The sequence below is a fragment of the Erinaceus europaeus genome, chromosome 14, assembly GCF_950295315.1.
Source record: "Erinaceus europaeus chromosome 14, mEriEur2.1, whole genome shotgun sequence".
NCBI lineage: Eukaryota > Metazoa > Chordata > Mammalia > Eulipotyphla > Erinaceidae > Erinaceus > Erinaceus europaeus.
In genome coordinates, this window is record NC_080175.1 from 12,112,140 (window position 1) to 12,134,963 (window position 22,824).

At 37.3% G+C, this 22,824-nt stretch overlaps 1 protein-coding gene across 2 annotated transcripts in view; it reads right to left on the reverse strand.

Annotated features, from left to right (window-relative positions):
* The window catches only part of ATRNL1 (attractin like 1), a 700,209-nt gene that overhangs the window by 262,112 nt on the left and 415,273 nt on the right, over positions 1-22,824 (reverse strand). Inside the window, exon 27 of one of the 2 annotated variants that reach the window (XM_007519967.3) lies at positions 14,496-14,603. The exons of the other annotated variant lie outside the window; for it this stretch is intronic. Within the exon in view, the coding sequence (XP_007520029.2) occupies positions 14,496-14,603 (108 nt within the window). The remainder of the gene's footprint in view (positions 1-14,495; positions 14,604-22,824) is intronic. 2 annotated transcript variants of the gene reach the window in all.

A 22,824-nucleotide genomic window follows, 5' to 3' on the forward strand; every position in this document is an offset into this window, starting at 1 on the left:
CGCTTGTTACAATGCTCAAGGACCCGGGTTCAAGCCTCTAGTCCCCACCTGCAGGGGAATGCTTTGCAAGTAATGAAGCAGTGTTGCAGGTCTCTCTGTCTCTCTCTCTCTCTCTCTCTCTTTCTGTCACCCCCTTCCCTCTCGATATCTGGCTGTCTCTATCCAGTAAATAAAATAAAGATAATTCAAGAGAGGAAGGGAAGGAGGGTGGGAGAGTAGAAAGGGAGGGTGGGAAAGAGAGAGAGAGAGACAGAGGGAGAGAGAATGAATGAACCATAGCATTATTGTGGCATATGCAGTGTCAGAAACACAACCCCAGGATCTCAAACATACAAGTCTTATGTTCTATTATGATGCCACTTCCTGGGCCACCAAACTTCTTTGTAACTTGAATCTTTTTAAAGATACTGTTATTATTACTGGGTGAGAAAGGCAAAATTTTACACATCCATTTCATCTCACCATTTCCAGGTCACTTTTTTTCATCCAGGTAAAAGGGACACAATAAAAGAGAAAAAAAAAATAGGAAGGATCACCCGATCTTCCCCTGGTACAACGGTACTCCCATGTGCCTCTGGGGTTTGAACTTCCTGCTCTGAACAATAGCTAGGAAGCAATCCAATGGCCAAGTCCTGATTTTCTCCCTCCATCTAAATTAAACTGTTCTTCACAAGAGCAGGGCCTGTACTCACGTTTTCAGAGCTTGATATACAAGAGGTACACATTAAATGCTAGAAAGTAAGCATGGATTCATTAACTAGTTAATTAATATCAACTGTCTAGCCCTTGAACTACGTACACTGTCAATCACAGATACTTGCCTTTGCCGTCAGCCATTTGTTCCCACCCCCACCCCACCCCCCAGTAATTTAAAGGAGGTTGTCATCTTGCTTTCCTAGAATCTCTCATTAACTGGACTCAATCCTTATTCACCTTGCCGATATATGTAATCCCCAGCCAACCTCACCATCTGCTTTCCTGTCAACTCTAGCTTTAATGTCATTATGAGACAATCAATGTCTCTACTGAATTCATGCTAAGTTCCTTTGAGATTTCAATGTTGTGCTATCATTCTATTTTCCACCCTAAGACAATAGCTTTCTATTCATTTTTCCCTTGATTCATGTAGTTTTTCTTTTTTTACTTTCAGACTTCAAGGGAGAGCTGAGTTCTACCAGATAGGCAAATTCTCTCAGAAAAACGAAGTATCAGAAACTAACATAACAGATGCAAGTTCATTAGTATTCAGGTTATTTGGGGCAGGATGGCATAGGATGTCTGGAGAAGAGGAAGGGCTGGACCTTATAAGGCATGGTTCATTTTACAGGGGAGTCTGAATTTTTATTATAAAAAATGAGCAGAGACTGAAAAAAATTTCACAATATGATGCAGTCCATTTTCACCTTAGAAACCATTTCCCTCCTTTAGTAGTAGCTTGGAAGACAGTAGTATACAGGGACAGGGAGATGATTAAGAAGGGCCATGTATCAAGTTCAGGGAACAAACATCCTGAAGGCTTGAAACAAAGAAGTAGGTGAGTTGAAGCGATAGATTTAAAATATATTTAAGTTGCGTAACTGACAGGATGTGATCAACAGTACTGGAAAATGAACACGAGAGCAGAAAGAGAAAGCTTAGATAACTCCACTTTCTGTCTTGACCAACTAACACACCCTATCCAACAAGCCTTCTATGTCTCTTCTTGAAAAGTCACTCAAATAATTATATTACCCAACTCCTTGTTCTCAGTTTAAATCTTCTTTGAATACTTAAAATAAAGGATGAGATCTTTGGCCATTTTTCCTTTGTGTTATACTTACTGGTTTTGCCTACCAAATCCAAATTTTGCCTTAAATCCGAATCCACCACTTCTGAAGGCCATTTCTTTTCATTTCTATTTTATTTGATAGGACACAGAGAAATTGAGAGAGGAAGGGGAGGCCGAGACAAAGGTAGACACCTGGAAACCTGCTTGATCATTCATGGGCATCCCGCCTGCATGTGGGGAGCTAGGGTTTGAACCTCAGTCCTTGTGCATGGTAATACGTACGCTCAACCAGGTGTGCCTCCATGTGGCTCCACCTTCTTTTGTTTGTTTGTTTGTTTGTTTTTCCAGAGCACTGTTCAGCTCTGGCTTATGGCAGTGATGGAGATTAGACTTGGGAACTGGGGGTGTCAGTACCTCTGGCATGAAAAGCTTTCTGCATAACCATTATGCTGTCTCTCCTGACCAGCATCTATTGTTTTTTAATCTAAGAGTCTTAAATTTATTATTTTGATTTTTTTCTGCATGAGTCTTTTGATTCTTTTAAAAATACTTTATTTATTTATTGGGTAGTGATAGAAGTTGAGCAGGAAGAAGGAGAGAGCATGAGAGAGAGAGTGATCCCTGAAGCACTGTTTCACTACTTGTGAAGCTTCCCCCTGCAGGTGAAACCCAGGAACTAGAACCATTGAGCATTTAACACATGTACTCAATTGGGTGCACCGCCACCCAGCCCCAATCAGTAGATTCTTTATGTAATCTAATATTCTTGCAATACTTTTATTGTAGCAATTTGCCTAGATTCCTTTTTTTTTCTTTTAATTCATCATTCCCATGACTTCAACTATGTATGAAACTCACTAACAGTCTGATTCTTTGACTGAGACTCCATATCCAGTTAGATGCATAACTCTTTTTTTTTAACGCATAACTCTTTAAGACATACATCTTCTACTTTCTTTTTTTTTTTTTTTTTTTACATCTTCTACTTTCAATGTCTGTTCTTTCAAATGTTGACAGGGGTCAGTAGAGAACTCACCTACACAGCACTTTATTAAGGAAGGGCCAGGACCCAGTTTGAGCCCCCAGTGACAGCATGAGAGCATCACATGAAGAGGAAGGTTCACGAGTGTGTTTGTGAAAATTATGGCTGTTTCTCTTTGGGAGGTGCGAGTGTGGGGACATGGAACCTTGGTGGTGGGTGTGCTATGGAACTATATCCTGTAATCCTATAGTCTTGTAATCCACTATAAGTACAAATTTTAACAAGGCATAAAGCGGTGCCAGCAAATAGTTCATCTGGATAGTGAACCTCCATTGCTCTGCACACTACCCAGGTTCCAGTCTGACAATAGCCTCCTCCCAACAACCCTACACACATTGATGGAAACTTCAGTGCTATGCACTCTTATCTTTTTCAATATGAAAAATGTCATCCCAGCGTGTCAAGCCATTGAGATGACAAAAAAGGAAGGGGAAAAAAAATCGGGGGGAGTGGGTGGTAGTACAGCAGCTTAAGCTCACATGGTGCAAAGCACAAAGACTGGTGCAAGGATCCCCGTTTGAGCCCCCAGATCCCCACCTGCAGGGGGGTCCCTTCATAAATGGTGAAGCAGATTTGCAGGTGTCTGTCTTTTTCTCCCCCTCTCTGTCTTCCCCTCCTCTCTCCATTTCTCTCTGGCCTATCCAACAATGACGATATCAATAACAACAACAACAATAACCACAGCAATGATAAAAAGAAACAACAAAGGCAACAATAGGGAAAAATAGCCTCCAGGAGCAGTGGATTCGTGGTGCAGGCACTGAGTCCCAGCAATAACCCTGGTGGCAAAAAAAAAAAAAAAAAGGAAAAATTGAAAGTTTTAGGGTGTAGCTTCCCAACTTATTTCTCCCCTAGAGTTGTTCTTCAAACAATAGATCCAACAAAATGAGGCCAGCCTTATCTTCCTATAGTCAACAGTAAAACTTTTCTGTTAGAAACTCTTCTCAACATATCACTACATTCAGTTTCTTACATATTCTAATTTGATTTCCACAGCTCTTTCTTAGTCAGCTAATTCTGCCTTTTTGTCGCTGGCTTTGCTCATATTCTAACCCTTCTAATCATTCCTCCATCTGAGCATAACTATGCCTGTTACAAACTGCCAGGTCTGTAAAAGTCAAGATAAACCATGATGAGCACTTGTGAAATATTAAACAACATCCCATGTTTTAGACATCTGATTTCTTCTTTTTATAAAAAAATATTTTGTTAGTTTTCATATCTCTTTCTTTTTTATATTTATTTATTTTCCCTTTTATTGCCCTTTTTATTGTTGTTATAGTTATTATTGTTGTTGCTATTGGTGATGTCGTTGTTGGGCAGGACAGAGAGACATGGAGAGAGGAGGGGAAGACAGAGAGGGGGAGAGAAAGACAGACACTGGCAGACCTGCTTGACCGCCTGTGAAGTGACCCCCCTGCAGGTGGGGAGCTGGGGGGTCGAACTGGGATCCTTACGCCGGTCCTTGCGCTTCGCTCCATGTGCACTTAACTCACTGCGCTGCCGCCCGACTCCCTGATTTCTTTTTCTTTATGCTTATTGTTCTTTTGACATTAATCACATATCTCACGGAAGTGATTTTACAGCTCATATTTTTCCTATTAGTTTACAGGTTGCTAGAAGACAGAAATAATGTCTTTCCCATATCCATCTCCTTTTCTGTTATGCATATTTTAAACCTGATAAATGTTCACTGAACACATTTTCATAGTACAATGAGTTTCTTTATAAAGTAGATTTTACACTAGAATTTTTTTTTTTTGGAAAATAACATTGGGTTATTTTTGCTTTTGTTTGTTAATTTACAATGAAGATGAGAAAGGCTTTAAGAAATAATGACTCACTTTGGGTTTGTGTTGCATGATTATGTAAAGGGGTCTAAATGGTGGATGAGAGTGTTTTGCAAAGAACTTCTAGGGGGAGACGAGATACTACCCATGTGTCAATAATTGCACTGTATAACATTAACCATCCCCTCATAAGAATAAAAAAAAAGTCATACTCTTCCATGAAAAAAATACATAAATTTTATTTAGCTTGCCCAATTTTTCTATGAGAGACATACCATTTGCTGCCATTTCTGATGTTCTGTCTGTCTTTTTTGTTTATAAACTCAGGGTCCTCTGAATATAAGATGTGCTTTCTACTCTGCTTCATCTGCACCATTTGTACAATCCATAATGATCAATCCAGAATCTTTCTTCATGAAACAAAAAATGAAATAAGGTTTGCAACAATTATGGAGAAAATGATAAGGTATAAATATGAACAACTGCCCTCTGCTATACAAAATTAGAACATCTGAATATATTTGCTTAGCTACAGAAGAACAGTATTATTGGTTTCTATATTCCACATATAAACTGTGAGGATGCATATAAAATGGAGCTGGGTGAGACCTGTGTCCCAGCAGAGAGAGAGAGAAAGAGAGAAAGAGAGAGAGAGAGAGACAGAGATAGAGAGAGAGATCAGAAAGGCGATGTCTTATGAAAACTCCAAAACATCACATCAAGCACTGCTGAAAAGTTAGGTCCCTGATCCTGAGTCTCCCTCCTGCCATGTAGCATTGGCCAGCCCCACCGCCTGTTGCCAGCCACAACTCATCAGGCAGGAGAAGGTGAGTACAAGACTGATGAGCCTAAGCAAAACAGCTATCGTTCTCAAGGACACGTGAAGGACCTGCATCAGGAAGCTCAGAGAACGAGGAACTAAGAAGGCCTGTTCTTCCCTACATGGATGTGCTTTTCAACAGGAAGCCTTCCCCCCTCCCTTATTCTCGCCTGGTCCCTAAGACTAGCTTATAGCATCTTACATCCAGGTCTTTTATTTATAGGAAAATGTATATTCCGGCTTGAAGTAAAGTTTTAGATTCCAATTTTGACCCTAAAATTTGACCTGTTTGCTAGTTTATTTTCTAGGGAAAAAAAGTGAAGTAAGAAAATAATTACATAGCTAAAGTGTAGGTTCTACATCAAAAATATCAAGTACTATGCTCCTAGTATCTGGGATGTCACTTATAATAATTCTGTTTGATGTAATGGCATTTTATAGAGATCATACAGTCAGTAATTCTATTGAGGATATAAGCCTGATCAGATTATCTACTATGTTTGTAATGAAGAGAAGGAAGAAATACACTTTAAATTAGTAATTGGTTCTACATGAAATGTCAGCAAAAAGACATTTAAAAGAAACACAAAATTAGAATAACAGTAACTGTCACAGGGAACTATGGCCGAATTAAATATTTAAACAGAACTCAGAAAAATAACTATTGTAAACTACCAGACACACAAATGCTTCAAGACCAGTAGTTTGGAAAGGAGCCCAAAATAACTTTTTCTTATTGCTAAGCTACCACAATTAAGATATTATTATTAGCTTTGTTTGAACATATTATACATGAATATCGGTGATATAAACTAAACTAACAAGCACTGAAAATGCTTGGCCAGGGATCAGATAGTGACTTAGCAGGTAGAGAGCTGGGCTTGCATGCCTGAGGCCTAAGTTCAATTTCTAATAGTGTATCTGCCAACACAGAACTCTGCTCTCTCTACCTCATAAAAATAAATAAATCTTATGAAAAGTGTTTGACTATACTAAAAAAATACCCTGAAGTTAGTCTAAGATTGGACAATATTCTTAGTTACATCAGATAAAATGTGACCATACTACTGAGCACAGTGCTTATACTCACTATATTTTTAAGTGGGTAACTTTACAAGATAAGGTTCAAATAAATTATAGAAACGTGACAAAAAATAAATATGTAATGTTAATGGGTCCAATGTATCATCATCTTTATCTTAGAGAAGGTCAAGGATAGAGAGTGCGTTTGAACTGCAGTCATTATTTACTCAGAGCTGGAAACTGCCATAAAAACAGCTAAACTATACTTGTAAATTTCCAATAAATTATATGATAACCTTATTCAAAGTATTCTTATATTTAAGAATAGTGCAGACTATTATATGTTAATATAGCTTTACTACAATATGACACTGTCCTTAATGTTCTGTTGAGGGGTAGCCAATACAAATACTGGTGGTGAAGCAGGTCTGCAGGTGTCTTTCTCTTCCCCTCTGTCTTCCCCTCCTCTCTCCACTTCTCTCTGTCTTATCCAACAAGGATGACATCAATAACAACAAGAATAATTATAACAATAAAACAACAAGGGCAACAAAAGGGAATAAATAAATAAATAAATAAATAAATATTTTTAAAAACTCAAATACTGGTGGTAAGGGCAGAGCAAAGACTTCTGCTCACCATAGCAAACACTGTGAGAGCAAACTAATGAATTCTTCTTGTTGTTGTTCATTTTTAGCTTTTGTTCTCTACGTAATATATCATTTTAAATGACCTAATAGGGGCAGGGAGATAGCTAAGCAATTTGTGAACTAGATTTTCATGCCAGAGGTCCAAGGTCCCTTGTTCAATCCCCACACCATTAAAATGCACAGCTGAACATACTCTAGTCGTTTTCGTCTCTCATTCACTAAAATAAAATAAATAAATCTCTAAATGAATAAATTATTTGATTTCATTAAAATATGATTAAACATAAGATAATTACAGTAGCTCTTGAAAGCTTTCATTTTTAAATTTTAATTCTGAATGTATATAAGAAATATAAATATATGCATATGTATGTATACTAACTAGTATGTATATTAAATTGTGTATTAAAAATACTAGCAGTTTCATTTTTAACAATAATTTACCTATGACATTTAGACAGATATTCATTTAAAGTGTAAACAGACTACTTTTTTCATCAGTTAGGCATGCTATGACTTCTGATTACATTAATTTAGGATTATGCAGGTTTCAGTAATTTAAGGCACATATTATAGTCTAGCATGTTAATTGTTTCTATTCACATTACATTAATAATGAAGAACAACCTTTAGTCCTTAATTCATGTTCCATTCAATCTTGAATTTTTTGAAAATTTTGAACAATTTCAAATCCTTTATTAAAATAATTTTTAAAAGTAGTTTCTGTTAAGTATTAGCAAGCAAGTTATTTGATATTTTATAATCTTAGGAGATTAAGAGAATTCTTAAAATGCAGGTAGAAATCTGATCACTCTTTATATCAGGAAACAAATATGTGACTAGAAAAGTCTCTGATTTATTCTAAATAAGTTTCTTCAAACAAGAAAGCCTTTACCTTCTCAACCAGTATTATAAGGAGCATGAGAAGATATGGCCTAGACACAGTTTCTTGCTCTCTGTTACCGACTGAGATGAATAACTCCTGGGCCCAATGGATGACTCCATTTTTCAGTTTGGGTGCAATGCAAGTTTTAGCTGAAAGAGCATGTAGACAGCATTGCTTTCTTTGGGCTGATCAAGCACATACCCAGTTAAAACTGGAAAGGAAGCAAAATGCCAAGACTAAATAGGAAAGCTGAACAGCCTGAAGCCAGAAGTTGACAGAAGTAAGTTACAAGCAGGATCTGAGGTTGAACTCTATGCCAGTGTCCCTAGAAAATATGGTTAAAAGAAAAAGAGCAAGTTATTGGGTTCTGGCAAAAAGCAATCCTTATTTTAGGGGAAGTGTTCTGCATGTAGGCTGCTAAAACTACAGATTAAGATCAAATAAATAGGAATTCACAAAGGTCACCAAACATACAAGATAATAAACAGAATGAATGAGAGTCAACTGAAGTAAATGATAGATTTTGGTTTGTAAGAATTTCAGAGACTGAAATAAGCAGACATAAAAATACTTATGTTTGGAATTAAATATAAGGCAAGGAAAGAGACTTTTGGGGTGGTATGCTTTCAGTGAATGAGAACCTGGTTTTGATCTCTAGCACTGCATTTAAAAAAAAAAAAAAAAGAGGAACCAGGCAGTGGCATACTTGGTTAATCACACATAGTACATACACAAGGACCTGGGTTCAAGCCCTGGTCCCAATCTGCAGGGGGAAAGCAGGGCTGCTAGTGACTCTTTGTCTCTTTAGCTCTCTATCTCTCTGTCCCCTCTCAATTTCTCTCTGTCTCAATTCAATATAAATCAATTAAAAGATTTTTAAAAACTAATAAAATAGCCTGTTTGAAAAATATCCTATAGTACAGGAGAAAACTTTCATTCAACATACTTCAAAGAAACGACCCAAAACCAAAACACATAAAGAACTCAGTTAACTTTGCAACAACAACAGCAAACTCTTCATAAAATGAAAATAGGACATGGATAGAAACATCATTGAGGGGGCCGGGTGGTAGCACAGCGGGTTAAACGCACATGGTACAAAGTGCAATGACCGGTGTAAGGATCCCAGTTCGAGCCCCCGGCTCCCCACCTGCAGGGGGTCGCTTCACAGGTGGTGAAGCAGGTTTTCAGGTGTCTGTCTTTCTCCCCCTCTCTCTGTCTTCCCCTCCTTTCTCCATTTCTCTCTGTCCTATCCAACAACAACGACAGCAAGAACAACAATAATAATGACGATGATAAACAACAAGGGCAACAAAAGGAAAAAAAAACCCTGCAAAAGCAGTGAATTCATAGTGCACGCACTGTGCCCTGCACTAACCCTGGAGGCAAAAAAAAGAAAAAGAAATAAATAAATGAAAGAAATATCACTGAGAAAGATCCAATGGGTCAACAGACATGAGAAAGTGCTCAAAGTCACTAATGATCAAAGAAATACAAATAAAGATAATACTGAGATACTGCTCTATACCCATGAGAACATTACACATCAGAAAGGACATTAACAACAAATGTTGGATGGATGCAAAGAGAAAGGGACACTTTTGAATTTCTGGTTGGAATGTCAATTCATCCAACCCTTATGGAAGATAGTCTGAAGATTTCTCAGAACGAGACATGGATCTACTGAATGAACTAGCAATTTCTCTCCTGTAGATTTACCCAAAGAAACAAAATACCTATCAGAAGATCTCTTTTTCTCATCAGCCTATAATGTTAATAAATAAAAAGATTTTTAAAAACCCAGTGGAGGAATTTGTAAATTGATTTGACTTTTAGATATAAGTAAAATCCTTAAATGTGCTTTCAGAGTAGGACTAGGTTTCAGAATTCACTGTGTAAGCAAATCAATAAACCACATTGTATAAATTATGTCCATTAAAAAAGAAAGATTTGGAGTAGTTTCCAGTGAACTATAACCACTGAGAATGAATGTGTGCATGTATATGTGTGCAGTATATGTATAAATATATAACACTTTACTTAGCTATTATAAATTGCTAAGCCAAGGAGAAATGCAGTATCTTTTAAATACCCTGCTTCTACTTCTTGTTTTCTAAAGTATATCAAATACATGAATTACTAGTTAGCTGCTGAGATCTATTTCTAAAGTTTATTTTTATAGGAAGAAGCAAGCAATCTAAGCTCTAAATAATCTACAGAGAAATATTCATTTCAACTTGAATTTTAAAAGCCTAAGTTGTTGATTTTCTGTGATCATTAGATGGGTAAGGCTACAGGGAATTTTAAGCATAAGAAAACACAGTTATTTATTAAGATGCAGGAAATATAGTAATGAATTTAGGGGTTTGAATAGGGAGCATGAAAGTACTTAGTTACCATTGCTTTAATAAAGTGAATGTTAATACCCTATCAGCCTACAGATTCAATACAATCCCTATGAAAGTGCTGTAGGGATATTTTTCTGAAGCAAAAGATTCATCTGAAAATTCTAAGAACCCTAGAAAACAATCTTTAAAAACAACAAAGCTAGAGGTCTCACATTCCCAATTCCCAAGCTCACTAAAAGCTTTACTTATTAAGACAGTGCAGTACTGTCATATAATCAATCAACAGCATGGTAATGAAAGTCCAGAAATATATCTTTATATTTATGGTCAAATGATTTTCAACAAGGGTCCTAAGATCATCCATTAAGGAAAAGCAGTCTTTTCAACATGTAATGCAAAATTACCACATGGCCCAGTAAGTCTTTTCTAAATTATATAACCAAAAGAAACAAAAGCATATGCCCACAACGAAACATATAAAAACATTCATGAGAGCCTTGCACGGAATATCCAAAAAGTAGAAACAGGCCAGATGTCCGTCAACATGCGACTGTATTTAAAAACTGCATCTATACAACAGAATATGACTTTAGAATAAAAAGGAGTTAAGTACTGATAAGTTCTGTAGCATGGATAAACTTTGAAAATAGTATGCTAAGGAAGAGAAGCGCATCACAAACCACTGTATACCACACATCATGTATGCTATAAAGATATAGACAAGATATGTAAATATAAAAAGAAGTTGACTAGTGTTTACTTAGGGGAAGGGAGAGCATTGGAGGAAAAATTGGCAAGAATGAATTGCTAAGAAGTAGGCTATGTGTTGAAGAGGGTTGTTGATGAAACATTTTAATATTTACTTTGATGATTGTTACACAGCTCTGGATATACTAAAAGTCAAACAGTATACTAAACTGTATGATGGTAAAGGATATCCTAGAAAATGAGAAATATTATACATTGATAAGTAGAGTATGGTTTACCAATAGAAAAGGACCTTTTGATAGGAGTATGCAGATTAATTTTTACTATGACAATTGACTGAATGCAAGTGGAAACACATGAAATTAGAAAGATCCCAGTTATTTATACCACTCAGTAATAAAAGTGAGAAGAATCACAAGAATAGCATTATTAACATAACGGTTTATGGACTAGAAAGCACTTGTAGACCACAGTCGTGCCACCAACAAATGACAAACCAGAATGAGTCACTTGTCACTTCCAGAGTTCAAAAACAGGAAGTTTGATGATTCTTAGCATTCATATAGAATCTAAAAGAAACACTTGAAAAGTAGTGAGTAGGTGATTAGGACACTTGTAGGAAGTGACCTGTAACAGCAGAGGGCCAAAGTCTCGATTGACTGGCTGAATTGATGCCTTGTTTGCCTGTAGTGGGGCAGAAAAGGAGCAGGACCAGCACAGTGCCAAACCTCATCTGAAAACTAATGAAGGAGTAGTTCCAGAGCTCAGCTGGACTAAGGGTCCTAGAGACATACCTGCAGGAAGCCAGTCAGCCCCTAAGCATTTACTTCTTCACACCAGAACTGTTGACCTGGCAGTTATACCAAGGGGAGGCTACACTTGGCTAAGAATACTGTTTGGTCATTTTATATTTATTTATTTTCCCTTTTGTTGCCCCCCTTTTTTTTAATTGTTGTTGTAGTTATTGTTGTTATTGATGTTGTTGTTGTTGTTAGATAGGACACAGAGAAATGGAGAGAGGAGGGGAAGACAGAGAGGGGGAAAGAAAGATAGATACCTGCAGACCTGCTTCACCGCCTGTGAAGCGACTCCCCTCCAGGTGGGGAGCCAGGGCTCGAACCGGGATCCTTATGCCGGTCCTTGTGCTTTGCGCCACGTGCGCTTAACCCGCTGTGCTAGTGCCCGACTCCACCTTCTGCAACCCACAACGACCCTGGGTCCATGCTCCCAGAGGGATAGAGAATGGGAAAGCTAACAGGGGAGGGGGTGGGATATGGAGATTGGGTGCTGGGAACTGTGTGGAGTTGTATCCCTCCTACCCTATGGATTTGTTAATTTATCATTTCTTAAATAAAAAATAAATTAAAAAAAAGAATACTGTTTGGGAAGGGGGTACTAGATAGCTCTCTGTAGTAAGAGGGACACCTGTGGTAAATGATCAGTAGTGACGAGTCTATATTATATTCCACTCAGTTGGCCAACTTCCCAATTTCTAACAATTATCTGTGAGAGCACAATCTACAATTAGGGCTTTTATCCCTCTTCTTAAGTGTAGACTAGTAGCTATGATTAAACACATATACAGAAAAATATAAAGGAAGTCTTTGATGAATGTAAACACTAAAGAAACAGAAAAATAAAACAATCTTTATAGCCAATAAAGTAGAATATAATGGTATATATGGAACAACACTGAATTTCAATATCATAAATGGTCTCAGAAAGATAAGGGGTTTAGAAATATGAACTAACCATAATGGCTGTGAAGAAAAACCGACAGCATGTATTAGCTGTAGTTAACACACCATCATTAAAGTCAATGGATGGTTTCAATAGCAGGAAGGACACATGCAAGACAAAATTAGTATGCTTCCAGTTCAGAAATATTCACAGAGGCATCAGGAAGAGGAAAAAAATAGAAGGAAAAGAAGAAAAAATAAGAAAGGCAGATGCTAAAAGAAATGTCAAGAATATCAATAGGAAATGCAGGAGAGAGAAGCACTAGAAATATTTAAAGAAACTGTCCACAAAGATTAACCAGAAACATACAGTGATGAAGCTGCCCATAAAGATTAACCAGAAGTATACAGCGATGAAGCTGCCCATATTTGAAGACTGCATAGATTGTCAAGTAGGAGAGAATTTATACACTGCACAGCTCTGGCTTATGGTGGTGCGGGGGATTGAACATGGAACTTTGGAGCCTCAGGCATGAGAGTCTCTTTGCATAACCATTATGCTATTTACCCACCGCACCTAAAATTTTATTCTAAAGTTACTTGAAACCAGGAGTCAAAATGAAACTGGAGTACAAACTGTAATTTTTCACTTAATTATTCTGTCTTTTTTTTTTTTCTAATTTCTCCCCAAGTAATGCATGATTTACACAGACTTCCTAATGTTCTAAGCTTCCATGGCAACCTGTGATCTAGAGGAGTTAAAGATTCAGGTACAAAAGTACTTAAAATAAACATTAACAGGGCAATATGTTCTCAAAACTTGTCCTTTATTTAGTATCTCTATGGTCTGATTTAGAATTTATCCTCAAATAAATTTTTAAAAAATCTATAAGCAGAAGCATTTATATTTGTACCTAAGTTCTAAAGGAATCTGCTTTATATTCCTTGCTTTCATTGAAAAAAATCAAAATCTGAAGCAAGAAAGATAAAACTAGTCATAGAAGGACTCTTCTTTTTTTCTAAAAAAAGGAAATCATAAATTTCAAGACTACAGCATATCTTAATTATCTAACCTTTTATAGCATCTAAAGTGTAAATATATACAAGAAGCATACAATTAAATTGTTGTCCCTCAAAATGCTTTGATTAGTCATTAATCACAATCTGTGACTTTTTCCTCGTTGGGGTTTTTATTTTCAGCAACCATTTCATGCATTATTTCAGGCCCCTAATACCACATTTATTTGCACATAATGATGTGTTCAACATATTCTATTTTTACATTTGCAGTAAAAGAATATAGTAGCACAGCCATTACCCAGAGAGAGAAATATTCACAATCCTCTACACTTCTCACCCTTCAAAAATGAAACGATGCCATTAAAATGCAACTCATTTCCACCCACTTTTTTTATAATCAACTTTGTTAATAAAGATAGATGTGAATCATTAATTTATGGGCACTGCAAAGACTAAATATAGGTACTTTCTTTCTTCCATCATATTTCTGTCTTAAATTCTTTCAACTCCTATCTGTCAGGGAAAGGCTGCCAGGTGAGCGGTGTGTCACTCTTGCCTAGGCTAATAGATTCTCTAGTGGCTTTTGTTGTAGCTCATGCCATACTATTAAAACCATGTGCCTTGAAAATGGCATCACATACGTAGCTGAATCTTGTCAACTCCAGATAATCAGGACTCTGGCTTCACAAGCAGATGCAGATTAGAGAAGTGAAATAAATATGCAAATCACAGTGGTCCCCTTTCAGTACCACTGTTCCTACCTCTAATGGCCCTTGCAGAAAGTCTGTTTGTTCAGCTCTTACTTGCAGTGCCACATCAACAGAAGCAAAGGGACGGCTGGCCATCTGCTGTCGTTCTCGAAGCAGTTGCTGCAGGGGGTTAAAAATGACTAGTTTTAAAATCAGCTTCAAACACATTAAATAAAAAAAAATAATACATGTCTAATTCCACTTTTGGAGCCTTTAGCACTTGGAAATTGGGAGTCATTTAATATGCATATCCATATCTAGAACACAAAACAATGCAAACTTATTTTCTCCCCTTGGTCTGTGTTACATTTCAAAAGAAGCTTTAGAAGTACGATTCAGGCCGGGGCCAGTGGCGCAATGGATAACGCGTCTGATTACGGATCAGAAGTACGATTGCCACTCAGACCAACAGGGATGCAGAGGTTATGCAGGCTCCTGTGCTAAATATGAATAGATATGGGCTCTAGGTCAGATGGATAGATTTTTATAGTTAACGGTATTTATATATTTTTCCCATTTTGGGGAGCTACTCTCTGCCCTGATCAGATTTCTAGTTCTATTCTCAATTCTGTCACCATCTTCCCAGACAATACTTTTAGCCCACCTGCATGTTAGCTGTGGGGCTCGGGCAAAAATTAGTAATGTCATAGGCTACTTGGAATATACCTAAATTAGACTTCCTAGCTTCTTCCAACATGAAGACCATAAACTTCATCTGCTATATTCTTACCTTTAGATTCCTAGTTATTAAACATTTTTTTTCTGGTTTATATCTTAATGCTTTTCAGCCACCAAGTTGCAGATGCTGCCATGACACCAAACTGACATCCCGGGACAGATTACCTCACCAATGTGTCCTAGAACCCCACCTCCCTAAAGCCCTACCCTTTAGGAAAGCTAGAAACAGGCTGGGAGTATGGTTCAATCTGTCAATGCCCATCTGCAGCAGAGAAACAATTACAGGAGCCAAAACTCCCACCTTCTGCACTCCCTAGAGATCTTTGGTCCATAGTCCCAGAGAGATAAAGGATAGGAAAACTTCCAATGAAGGGGATGGGATATGGAACTCTGGTGGTGGGACTTGTATAGAATTGTACCCTGTACCTCTCTTATCCCACAATCTTGTCGATCATTATTAAATCACAAATAAAATAAAAAATAAATAAAAATAAAGAAGTACCATCGCCAACAAAGAACACCCCCCTGACCTTTATCCCACAAGCCTAATGAGAGGTACTCAAATGCACTTTGGAACACTGAGTTGTGAATTCAGTACAAAAGACTATTATCATGATAGCTGTGTCACATTTTACCACTCAAAATGCTTATGAACTTATCTTCATTGAGAGCAAATAGCAGTAAAAAATGTTTAAGAAAAGATAATGAAAAGTTGTCAAAAGCATTAATGGGGATTAAAAGAACATATACCAGCCAAGAGTAAGTTTGGTAAGTTGTCAAGATCTCTTTTCAATTGCTATAGAACCAGCAGGAATTGCTAGTGGCAGTGTGTATAACTTTATTCAGTCTTTGTGTTCATTATTTTAACTGAGGCATGATAGCAGGTTGCAAAGGTTTTTGCGAGGGTTTCTCAAACACCTCTAGATATTTCTTTATTGTTCCCTGTGCCAATCCCGAGATTTGCCCCAGCTAAAACCAATAAATTAGCAAGCTTCAACCTACAACCAACTTAAGTTCTATTTCTGCCTCTCCTTGTAATTATAATATTCATTAAGTCACGATAAGAAAATTGATGACCAGCACAAGATATTGCAAGTCATGCCCTTCTCATTCTGTCCTGATAATAAAATTATTATTAAATATTAAAAAGTGGATGAGTAATGCAATTAAATATTCTTTAAAAAAAAAGACAATCATATCGCTGAAGAAAGGCAAAATTCCTAGACACCGTGAATGGCTTCATTATTCACAGGAACTTCTAAAGACTGACTGCCACTCAAAATGTTAACAACTGGCCTCTGAATGCAAATGCATGTAGTGATGTAATACACCATAAAATCCCCTTTTCAGATCATGAAGGCAACAAACCGACACCTGATGGTAGTTTGTTAACACTGTGGTTTGGGAATTTATATGACATGGCAGTGATAATATTCATGAAATGAGCATGTAGGATATTTTTTAAGGACTTGTTTTATTATTATTTAAAAAGAACAACTATGGGGACCAGGTGATAGCCCTGGAAGCTGACAAGGGTCCCTATTCAAATCTTCCGCCTCTCTACCTGCAGGGGGGAAACATCAAAAGCAGTGGAGCAGGTCTGCAGGTGTCTATCTTTCTCTCCTTCTCTCTGTCTTCCCCATCTCTCTCAATTTCTCTGTGTTCTATCCAACAACATCAACAGCAGCAACACACCAACAGTAACAACAATAACAGCAGCAACAACAATGGAAAAAATGGCCACCAGGAGCAGTGGATTCATAGTGCAGGCACCAAGCTCCAGCAATAACTCTGGAGGCACAAACAAACTAATAAAAAAAGGAACAACTGCATGTGAACACTGGACAGTAGTCATTACCAAGTCACAGTTCCAGTCCTTAGTTTATATACAAGAAAATATATTAATATATTCAAAATAGAAATGACTGTGATCTAAGCAATCAAATAATTCACTTTAAGATAAACTTATGTTATTAAAAGTACAGAGTCAGGGACCAGGTGGTAGCACACCTGGTTGACCACACACATTACAGAACTCAAAGACCAGGGTCCATGCCCCTGGTCCCCACCCGCAGGGGGGAAGCATTATAAGTGGTGAAGCAGGATTGCAGGTATCTACTTCTTTCTCTCTATCTTTCTCTCTCCTCTCTATTTCTCTCTGTCTCTATCCCAAGCAAATAAAATATTAAAGAAATAAAGTTACAGATACTGGCAAATAGACTCTTGTTTGTATCTCTCCTGTTGGAAGAAACCAAGTGATGTGAATATTGTGTCTATGCAAAGTGCAAACATCATGTTATTTAAAGCGCCAAGGGATTCTAAGTGTAGAACATACCATGCCCTACCTATGCCAAACACACACATACACACACACTCACTCACAAAATCCAAATATAAATTTCCTTTCCTACAGTAAAACAGTTTTGAGAAAACCATAAATTTGGATCTAGGCAGTGGTACAACTGGCTGAGTGCACGTTACAATGCACAGGACTGGGGTTCGAACCCCCATCCCACCTGCAGGGGAAAAATTTTACTCCCACCACCTACTCTGCAATAACCTACATAGTTCTTCCTAATTAAAACAAAATGAACATTTCCCATTTCTTCATCGTATTCTTCTCTTGCTTAAAAAGTAAGGGAACTACAAAATAGATTCAATGTATACTCAGCACCACAATGTATTATTAATAAACTCTGACTTTGATAAAGAATAGACTTCTTAGGAATAAAATAAATCTCTCCAGCACATATGATAAAGAAAAAAAGCTACTATCTGATACATTGACTCATTTATTTTAGTTTATTAGTGGAAAACAAAGGCATTTTAAAAGACTTCAGTTTATCACCAAGCCATTAGATTCAGCAGTACCATCTTGATCATTTATCTGAAGACTATAAAGCTAATTCAAAAGGATATATACAACCCTCTGTTCATAGCACTGTTATTCAATGAAAGCCTAAACATGAAATCAACCTAAATGTCCATGGGCAGTTGACTTCTTTTTCTAAAGGAGATGGGCATATATATTCAACACAATACTATTTAACTATTAAAAATAATGAAATCAGGTGGGGCTGGGTGGTGGTACACCCAGTAGAATACACATTATCATATACAAGGACCCGGGTTCAAGTTCCCAGTTCCCACCTACAGGGAGGAAGTTTCGCAAGTGGTGGAACGATGCTGCATGTGTTTCTTTTTCTCTTTCTTCACTTTCAACTTTTATCTGTTGTGATCAAAAAAGAAAAAAAAAAGTCCACCTGAATTAGTGGGTTTGTTGTGCAGGCACAGGGCCTCAACTATAAACCAGGTGGCAGAGAGAGAAAGAGAGGGAGAGAAAAAGATGAAATATTGTCTTTTGTGACACGAATGAAAGTTGAGGTGATTATACTAAGTGAAATAAGTCAAAATGGGAAAGATTATTACCAGATGTTCTCATTTGAATGTGGAGTATAATTTACAACAATAATAAAAAAGAACTGGCAAAACACAATAAAAAACCTTTATGGTCTGAAAAATATGGTGATTCTTTTGGAGCATGGCTTGCTTTTCTTCATGCCTCTCCTGATCCACACCATCTGATACTGTATCTGATGAGCTCAACCAGATCAACGTAACCAGTACCACCTTGACACGTTTCACTTAAGATTGTGTCCAGAGCCACGAGGCATGGGGTGTCAATCCCTCAGCTCCACTACTCGGCCACCAACTTGCGGATGCTACCATGACGCCAACTTGACTTCTTTGGGTGGACGACCTCACCAATGTTGTTCTGGAATTCACCTCTTTATATCTGAACTCTTTTTCAGCCACTGGGTTCCAGATGCTACCATGATGCCAACCGGATTTCCCTAGGCAGATGACTACACCAATGTGTCCTGGAGCCTCACCTCCCCAGATCCCTGCCCCACAGAGAGAGAGAGGCTGGGAGAATGGATCGACCTGTCAAGGCTCATGTTTGGAGGGGAAAAAATTACAGAAGCCAGACCTTCCACCTTCTGCACCCCATAATGACCCTGGGTCCATACTCCCAGAGAGGAAAAGAATAGGAAAGCTATCAAGGGATGGGATAGGATGGGATATAGAACTCTGGTGGGGACAATTGTGTAGAATTGTACCCCTCTTATCCTATGTTCTTGTCAATTATTATTACGCTAATAAAAACACATATAAAAATGAAAATATGGTGGATCCCATAGAGGTAGAGTCCTCCACGTGGACCAGGAGGAATGAGTAAAAGGGGTCAAACTGATTTGTGGTGATAATAAAATTTTGGAGGTGGTTTCAGTGAGGTTTATATATGAACAGAGGTGAGAAATTGAACTCATGAAATTATGCAGTACTTTAAACCAATGCTAAATACATTTTTTAAAAAGTGCTTCATAAAGGAAGATGATAGTGTGTCCTTTGGGGTAAGATGGGTGGAATTAGAGCTAAGATTATGTTCAGTGATGCAAGTGAGGAGGCAAAGGACAACTACAGAATGGTTTCACTTAATATGCATAATATAGAGAACTGAGCATATGAATATTAAAACAAATGTCAACTTCTATCTAAGACTGTGGGAGATGTGGGTGGGCATAGGGACACAACTTTTGGTGAGGGGAGTGGTGAGTAAAAAAAGAGACTACACTGCAAACCATTAACCCCTCAATAAAAAAAAAATAAGAAAGAAAAAAGGTGCTTCTAGTTAATCTTTTGAGCTCTGTGTTTCCTTCAATTAAAAAAAAAAATTAACACATACTATATAGCACACTCATTCATTCATTTACTCATTCACTGCCTCCAGGGTTATTGCTGGGGTCAGTCAGCGCCTGCACTACAAATCTACTGCTCCTGGCAGCCACTGTTCCCATTTTATTGAATAGGACAGAGAAACTGAGAGGAAAGGGGGAGACAGAAAAGGAGAGATGCAGACAGACAGCTGCAGACCTGCTTCAATTCTTGTGAAGCAACCACCCTGCAGGAAGGGGGCTGAGGCTTGAACCAGGATCCTTGTGCAGCTCTTTGAGCTTCATACTATGTGCATTTTAACCAGCCCTCTTTTAGAAAGAACAAAAAAAGTGTTCTTTCTCAGGACCATAAATAACACTTTCAGTTTGTAAAATAAAACACAGTAAAAACAAAATTAAGGCACAAGACAGGGTAACCCAAAAGACACAAAGAAGAAATCAGTCAAAAGAATTTACTCTGGGTTACTTAGCAAAGAACTAGGGCAAGGATTCTACCTGATTTTGGAAAAGTAATTCAAATATTCTTACAAGGAAACTGAGTAAGGGAGAAATGCTTCTTCCCTGAAACACCCTTGCTTTGATGTGATGGCTCTAAAATAATAAAATGGCATTATGAAATTTTCTTTGCTATTCCATTCTGGCTCTCAGCCATATCCTTAGCAAAGTGTCCTCCCTCTGCCAGTTACTATCTAAGGCATTGCTGCCCCAATTTTGCCCCCTTTATGTCAGAACAAAGGAAGCATAAATAGCATGCTTACAATTTGAATACTGTCAAAATTGAGTATAAATACTGACAGGCAATATAGCAATACACTGCCACTAAAGGGATCCATATCTAAATACCAGTTTTTCTACTTCCTGACTATTCTAACAAACCAAATTATGTAGCACTCTCTTGGCCTCAGTGGTTCTTCACAGTGCTTACTTGTGCACTTACTCTCAGGGGACTGCTTCGGAATTCTAGCTTCTCCACTATTTGCTGTTAAACTGTATTCAAACTGCACAGACCTTTCTGAGGCTTATTATTTCTCTACATAAAGTGGGAATAACACTAATCTTTGTATTTATTTATTTACTGGATAGAGTTAGAAATCAATAGGGGAGGAGGAGATAGAGGCGGGGAAAAAGGACACAGACACACAGCACTGCTTCATGACTCACAAAACTTTCCCCCTGCAGGTGGGGACCAAGGGCTTGAACCCAAGTTGCTTGACATTGCTCTAATGGGTACGCCACCACTCGGCTTCAACAATACTGTAAGGCTGGTACCCAATATCTAATGCACTTGGACTATCCCACAAATAGGCCAGCACATTGCAAGCACTCAATAACTTCTTTGGTGTAATTATTACGTTAAATTTCAAGCACCAATTTTATCGTTGACAGTGGCACAGTAATTACCACAGGACCATTTTCTTCAGCACTAGTGACACATTTTGCTTTACTAGTCTCCCTTGTAACAAATGTTACAAATTTATGAGACAGTTGGAAAATGTCATGATTGTGGTACAACGAACTGAGAGTTGGAAATGTATTCTGCCATTTGTGACTAATAATGAGAAAAAAAAAACTTTGACGAGAAAGTATAGAATAATTTCATAAGAACTTTAAAAATAACGTATTCTGTGCTTGCAGCTTTTATACGAAATGAATTTTAACAATTTGTACATCCATAAGAAGCCTGTGTAACAAACAGATGATCTGTTTTATAACTAATCTACTATTGCCAATTATTCAGTAGAAAGATCAAGCCAAGAGAACAAATTGATCATAACACAATAGACTATAATCATGCTGCCATAAACACTGTTGTGAAGAAAATATAAAAATTAAAGAGATGTTCTCAGTATCTAGTTTGTTGTCCATCACAACAGTTTCACTACCCAAAAACTCTTATGAAACAAACCATAAAATTAAGAGTATGAAAATGCTTAAATCTGACAATCTGGAATGATCACTGATTTCTATAAAGAGTACAAAGATAATTTTTCCTGTCAATACTACTACTTCAAATACTCTATCACTTTCTAAAGTTCCTACGAGTTAGCCTTCTAGCTATATGAAAAGTATACAACACTCTACTCGATTTTAGGATAATAATCTTTAAGAAAACACACACCTAAAATAATACAGCAATGAATTTGTCCCCAAGTGTCTTCATATCTCCTTTCTGTTTCCAAGACATATTTAACTCCCACATTCAAAAGCTCTTGTACCCCAGGGTGGAGAGATAGTATAATGTTTATGTAAAGAGACTCTTATGTCTGAGGCTCTGAGGTCCCAGGTTCAATCCCCTGTACCACCATAAGCCAGAGCTGAGCAGTGCTCTGAAAATAAAAAAGTACTTGTACCCCACACAAGCTCTGAAGTCATTATCTCTCTCTGTATATTTTATTATATCAACATGAACTATCTTTTAAAGTACATATATATTCATGTTAATAGGAATTCTTCTTTAAGACAAAAATATATTTTTGTTTAATTCCCTGTAACATACAGTTCATAGTCAATAAACATGATGAACAATGGGTGAATATTAAAGTAGACTATCTAAATCCATATGTGAATGAAAATACATTATGGGACAACTGGTTTTAATTATGACAAACTTTAAGACTATTATATGTCCCTTGATATTCTAGAATTTATATCTTGACTTTCAATGTAAGTAATAGATATTCCACCTCTGGGTATTTACCAAAAAATATACAGAAACACTAGTTTAAAAATATATATGTATCCCTATGTTAAGTGCAATATTAGTCACAATAACTATGGTTTGGAAACAGCCTGCCAGTGATAGATGAATGAATTAAACTGTGGTGGACATACACAATGGAATGGGACTCAGCTATAAAAAGATGAAATTTTCTCATCTGCCAGAGCATGGATGATCCTTGAGAGCATTATGTTAAGTAAATAAGTCC